At 42.2% G+C, this 6,528-nt stretch overlaps 1 protein-coding gene across 1 annotated transcript; it reads left to right on the top strand.

Moving 5' to 3' along the window:
• The first annotated feature begins 653 nt into the window (after window positions 1-653).
• Window positions 654-6,528, top strand: LOC111236747 (sodium/myo-inositol cotransporter-like). The gene is made up of 5 exons (XM_022765599.1): window positions 654-726; window positions 2,515-3,557; window positions 3,667-3,862; window positions 4,056-4,183; window positions 4,276-6,528. The coding sequence occupies exons 2-5, from the start codon at window positions 2,918-2,920 to the stop codon at window positions 5,511-5,513; spliced, it is 2,202 nt and encodes a 733-aa protein (XP_022621320.1). The 5' UTR covers window positions 654-726; window positions 2,515-2,917; the 3' UTR covers window positions 5,514-6,528.

The raw sequence follows: 6,528 nt of genomic DNA, 5'->3' as shown, positions 1-6,528 counted from the left end.
CTGATTTGCCAAGAAAGCAAATGTTTTCCAAAAGTTCAAACAATTCCTTTAATCATGTCGGTTTTCTTTGTGTCAGCACCTAGTGGCTCTTAGAGGAAACTGCAGCTGAAAACACATTTCTGACCATGGGACACATGTTGCACTGAGCAGCCTGCAACTGAAGATCCACTCAACTTTGGAACTGAAGAAGTGGTGAAAGAAAAGAGAAGAATCCGAGCTCACAGTCTGTGTCAGTTTTACCTTCAGTTTTCTTCATCTTGCAAATCAGACATGTGGTTGAGTTGGTTCTGTTCCTATGAAAAAAGTAAAACCACACATTTTGGTTGTTATTATATAAAAAATGGCTTTTTTGCACACAATTCTTTGCTGGTTATTGTTGTTTTAATGTTCTTGTGTAATTTTCATATTAATATCAGTTTGCAGTGTGATTATCCTCCATTCATCATCTCATCTTTTCTTCATCTATATTCCTAAAACTTGATCCCTGCTCAATGAGACATCCCTCACAATTCAGTGAACGGCACATCATCATCATCATCATCATCATCATCATCATATCATCATCCTCATCATCCTCTGCGTGCTTTCGGCTGCTGTGGGCGGGTACTTCAGTTCCTCTTATTAGACTGAGGAGCCTGCAGCTATCACCAGTCCGGCAGTGAACTCTCCACCTCAGAGACAAACCGGGAGAGACGCACGGCAGACAAGACAGGAGCGGTGCAGCAGGTAAGTGTCAGCTCACTGAAAGGCTCAGCGTGTAAATAGCGATAGACGGTGAGACGGGCGAGTTTCTTGCGCGGGTTTTTTTTTTTTTTTTTTCAAATAGTTTTGAAATAAGCTGTTTAATTTTTTTTTTTTTGATACAACAGAAAGACTGAAAAAACTGAAAAGAAAGAGCGCTCAACTAACTCAGATTTATAAAGCACATAACCCACATAGCTGATGGCCAACTAACTGAATAATAATATAGGCCTAGATGAATATTATAGGAATGTCTGTTCATTATAAATCTGACTTGCAGTTCCACAAGAGCCCCTTTGAAATCTTACAGTAATAGACCAATTATACTTCAAAACAGCAGCAACATATTTTGCATTTTAAAACCATGGGAATAGCATAGAGAATGGCTCATTACACTTATATTGTTGTGTTACTTGCTCTGTCACAGAAAGTCCCTGAAGTGTTACAGAAATACTAGATTCACACGAATTGTAAGAGTATGGCCAAAAGCAAAGCAACCACAAAATATTGGAATATCATAAAAAAAAGTAACCCTGTGGTTTCACTTAGAGATGATTAGTAATATTACATGAACCCTTTAATAACATGATGGATATGCCATTGGTTCAAATAACCTTCAAAGCTTATGGCCTGAGTCCCCGTGGTTAATGGACTGGAATAAAATAGTCTTTTGACAGGCGGTGCAATGACTAAACCTGTGTATGTTATGAAACCTCATTGCAGGTGCTTGTTTGACAAAGGTCTCCTAATAGAATTAACAAAACCTCTGTTTACCCAGCGTTCCCTTCAAGAAGTCTGTTAGCCTCCTACTAATTATTTAAAATCAATATTGACTCTGCTGCAAGTAGCATCAAGTATAAACCCTGCAAATACTGGAAATGTACTATTTTCCCCTGGTGGGGAAATGTCACTGATGCTATTGTTGCCAGTCGTTTACCGCGCTGGAACATTTTCCTGCAGCCTGCACAGAGCTAAAATAAAGTGAATGGAGGGAAGCTGTGTGGAGAGATTTTGATTTTCTAAAGACTCGCTGTCCTCCACAGACCAGAGCACTCCACTCAGCAATAAACATGGGAAACAAACACAAACACCAGCCCTAATGCAGGACCCTCACACTGCAGTCCCGCAACTAGAGAGCAGCCGAGATGTGATCTGCCACTTCTTCAATCCACTCCCCTCAGAGGTGCTCAGTCACTCTAAAAGGGCAGCTTGGCAGAAAGGGTTAAGTGCTGACTTCTCTTAAACTGAGCTGTCATTTCCAGCCTCCTCCACCCTCTGAAAAAGGCCGCAGACATGAGGGAACAATGGGCTTCACGAAAGGCTCTGCTGTGCAGGTGCATCGGAAAGACAGGACAGAAAAGAAAAGAAACATGCTTTCTGTGTTTACACAGCTTGCAGGGGTCTTGATGTCAGCAGGGGGTTGCATTAGTCAAGAGATTTCCTTTATTCATCTAATTTTGATAGCATTCATTTTTTATTGGAAAACTGAACATATTTTGTAGGCGATACCATAGTAAATATTTAAGAAAGTCATAGCAGATCTCATGGATACATTATGCTTTTATTATGTGTATTATCTACATTATGTAATTAAATGAATAGGCAGCTGTTTGACTGGTTTCTTGGCTTGTCTACCTAGTGTGATGTTGCTGCATTTTGCCTATTGTTTTTTTTTTCCTATTGTCTTATCCATCACTTCCCCTGGTTACAGAATCTTTTACATTGCTTTGGAAATAAGAGACATTTCATGTGCATGTTTCTGTTTTGTTGCAGGATCCAGATGACCCTTTTCTCATCTCTTGTGGCGCCCTCAGTCAAAACTCAGATACAATGCACTGCCATTTTGGAAGCTGCCAAGTCACAGCCTGCATTGATTCCCAAAACTGGGGTTAACTACAAAAGATCGAAAAGTTGGAAGACTACTATAAGGAACAATTATCTTACGCCTTCCCTTTATGGTTGCTTTATGTTGTATATATAACAATGTGCAGATAAAGGTATATTATTATTTTTGTTGCCCACCTACAAAGCTGAGTAGCACTGACTGACCACTGTTTGACACCCAGGTCAAATTTAAAGACGTAATTAAGGGTGAAGATTGCGCATCAGGAAAAAACAGTTCAAATAGCTCAGAAGTTAACAGAGTTTTGTTTAACAGCCACAAAAGTGTTCAAACATGGCCAGGGCTACTACTCTGGAAGTGGCAGACATCATTGTTGTAGCAATCTACTTCATCCTGGTGCTAGCGATTGGCTTTCTGGCCATGTGGAAAGCCAATCGGAGCACAGTGAGCGGCTACTTCCTCGCAGGTCGCTCCATGAATTGGGCGGCCATAGGAGCCTCTCTATTTGTCAGCAACATAGGAAGTGAGCATTTTATTGGGCTTGCTGGATCTGGTGCAGCTAGTGGGTTCAGCGTGGCTGCATGGGAATTCAACGCCCTATTGTTACTCCAGTTGTTAGGCTGGATGTTTATCCCTGTCTATATTCTGTCTGGAGTTTACACCATGCCAGAGTATCTGTCCAGACGGTACGGAGGGAGGCGACTGAAGGTGTATTTCGCCGCATTATCTCTGATCCTCTACATCTTCACCAAGTTGTCCGTGGACCTCTATGCAGGGGCCTTGTTTATCAAGGAATCTTTAGGGTGGAACCTCTATTTGTCAATCATCCTGCTCATCACCATGACTGCTTTGCTGACAGTCACCGGAGGTCTGGTTGCCGTCATCTACACCGATACAGTCCAAGCATTCCTGATGATCGCTGGAGCGCTCTGTCTTACCATCATCAGCCTCTTCAAAGTGGGAGGACTTGAAGGTCCTTTGTGCACTGAAGTTATACAGTTAATACCATGTTATTTGATAAACTACAATTTGATGTGTATGCTTTCCCTCTGGTAAACCATGTCCTGCTGTGTCATTTTAAGGCATGATGATCAAGTACATGCAGGCCACTCCAAACATCACTGCCATTTCGCAGTCTTTTCCCAACCTGACGGACCCTGAATCCTGCCACCTCCACCTCAACCCGAAGCCAGATGCGCTGAAGATCCTACGAGGCCCAAGGGATCCAGACCTGCCCTGGCCTGGTTTTCTGCTGGGCCAGACTCCTGCTTCTATTTGGTAATTTTCTAAGTCGTTCCATGTAGATGTAATTTTTTAACTGGTTCAGTTCTGTGTAGGTTTATATATATATGTGTATATATATATATATATATATGAATATTCATGGTCCACAGAAGATTTATCCTAAATCATCAGGTCTTTCTTCTTCAGACTAGTTGTTAACTCTAATCATCCTTACTGTGTGTTCCAGGTACTGGTGTACTGATCAAGTGATTGTCCAGCGAGTTCTGGCAGCCAAGAACATCGCCCACGCCAAAGGTTCTACCCTCATGGCTGGCTTCCTGAAAATCCTCCCTATGTTTATCATTGTCATCCCAGGTAACGCCTTTCATTGCTTTTTGAGCGAACAGCGCATAAAATCCTCCCGTAGACTCTCTAAATGCCTGATTTATTTATCATCATGATCCCAGGGATGATTTCCAGGATCCTCTTTGCCGATGAGTTGGCGTGTATCAGTCCAGAGCACTGCATGGAAGTGTGCGAGTCCGCGGCTGGCTGTAGCAACGTGGCCTACCCGCGGCTCGTCATGTCCGTGATGCCTGTTGGTCTCCGCGGCCTGATGATGGCGGTCATGATCGCAGCTCTAATGAGCGACTTGGACTCCATTTTCAACTCAGCGAGCACCATATTCACGCTGGACATTTACAAGATGCTACGGAAGCGGGTGTCACCCAGAGAGCTGGTGATAGTCGGCAGACTGTTTGTGGTTTTTATGGTGATCATCAGCATTGCCTGGGTGCCAGTAATCATTGAGATGCAGGGAGGCCAGATGTTCTATTACATCCAAGAAGTATCAGATTATCTGACGCCACCCATAGCTGCTCTCTTCTTGCTTGGTGTCCTGTGCCATCGCTGCAATGAGACGGGTGCCTTTTGGGGTGGGATGGTAGGGTTTGCACTCGGAGCACTGCGACTGGTGCTGGCGTTTGTTTACCGTGAACCACACTGCGACCAGCCTGATGAGCGGCCGTCTTTCATCAAAGATGTCCATTTCATGTATGTGGCAGCCATCTTGTTTTGGGTGTCAGCCTTGGTGACTGTTGTTGTGAGTCTCTGCACTCCTCCCCCGAGAAGAGAACAAATAAGAACAACTACTCTGTGGGGGTTAAACAAGAGAAAGAGGCTAAAACAGCAAGGAAAAGCTGCAGAAGACACCAATACTCTTAAGCCTCTTAACCAAGAAACCTTAAATGGAAACTGTTTGCTTGGTAAAGAAAAGTCTGAAGACCAGCCAAACAAGCTCCATGGCATTGAGCCCAATCATGAAAATGCTCAACCAAGCAATGGTCATGCTATCACAGCCACTAACATGGAAACCCAACATCCAGTTCAGAACGGTTGCTATGCACTGAGAACTGATCCCAAAATGGTAGAGGAAGGAGAAGGGCGAGGAGTGAGGGATTGGGAGGAGGAGGAGGGCTGCTTTGGAGGACGGGAAGTGGAGGGTGGGAGGTGTTTGAAGGTTTTAGAGTGGTTCTGTGGTTTCCATGAGAAACCATCCAAAGCTCAGGTCATTACAGTTCAGGAACAGGAGAAGATTGTGGATGAGCTTCTCTACGAACCTCCACGAGCCAGAATCATCCTGAACACAGGACTGGTGGTGATTTGCTCTGTAGGGATCTTTCTCTTTATCTATTTCTCCTTATAGGCTCCATTAAGCAGCGGATCATGTTTTATCCTACAGTTTTTTTTTCTCCACTTTTCTTTTTCACAGTATGGTGAACAGGAATACCGCTCGTCTGCTTCAGGAGAACATCATTAAATTATAGCTCTTCTTTTTATACTGTGGTATTTTCCATGTAACCTACACAACAAAAACATCATGTTACATAGATTATTTGTTAAAAGAAATACACAAAAACAAGATTGGTCCCATTGGTAACACTTTAGCATGCCGTAGACCAACTTTACAAAAAGTGACAGTTTCCTAAAGCTGAAGGATACTTTTGTCATTGAAGTTACAGCATACAGGCCTATAACTTTATGACTGCACATCCAAATCCAAATCGTAACAAGTTACAAGTTCTCAACTAAATTCTTAACTGAATTTACATTTGACTGTGACATACATTCTTTTGTTGTGTACAGATACAGTAATATATTCTTGAATTTGTCCCCATGGGGATGTTTTCACGATATGAAAATTCATAGTGAATGTGAAATCTGCAGTGACTTTGCCTTAATTTTCATTTTACTGGAAATGTGTAACTTATCCTATTATGTTTTCTTTTTTGTCTTTTGTATTTAAACGGGCAGTCGTTTTCAACACATCAGAGAGTATGAGAGAATATCTTGTTATTATCGCACATACACATGAAGCGTGTTGTAGGCGATCTGCTCATGCTCAAAGTGTTCAAAAACAATACAACATGTTTTGTAGACCTCAAGCGGTGTCTTCCACTCATGTAGTTTAAAGTTTTAGAAACGTAATTTTGAATGATGTTATTATGTTTATTTGTAAGAAATGATATTAGGCCTGATTACAGATGTGAAGGGGAGCGCTTTGCATAAATTACAACCTATTCTATGCAAGAGAAACTGATCAAGTCAAGCCTGTTGTGGATTTTCTCAGGAATAATCTGAGGTGCCAGTTCTAGATTGTCTTCCTACATTTTGACACTTCTTACACCATCTGTTTTGCACAATAAAAATAAGGATGGAAC

The sequence above is a fragment of the Seriola dumerili genome, unplaced genomic scaffold (genome assembly GCF_002260705.1).
Source record: "Seriola dumerili isolate Sdu_G_001 unplaced genomic scaffold, Sdu_1.0 BDQW01000716.1, whole genome shotgun sequence".
NCBI classification, from domain to species: domain Eukaryota; kingdom Metazoa; phylum Chordata; class Actinopteri; order Carangiformes; family Carangidae; genus Seriola; species Seriola dumerili.
This window is presented reverse-complemented; position numbering and strand designations above follow the sequence as displayed.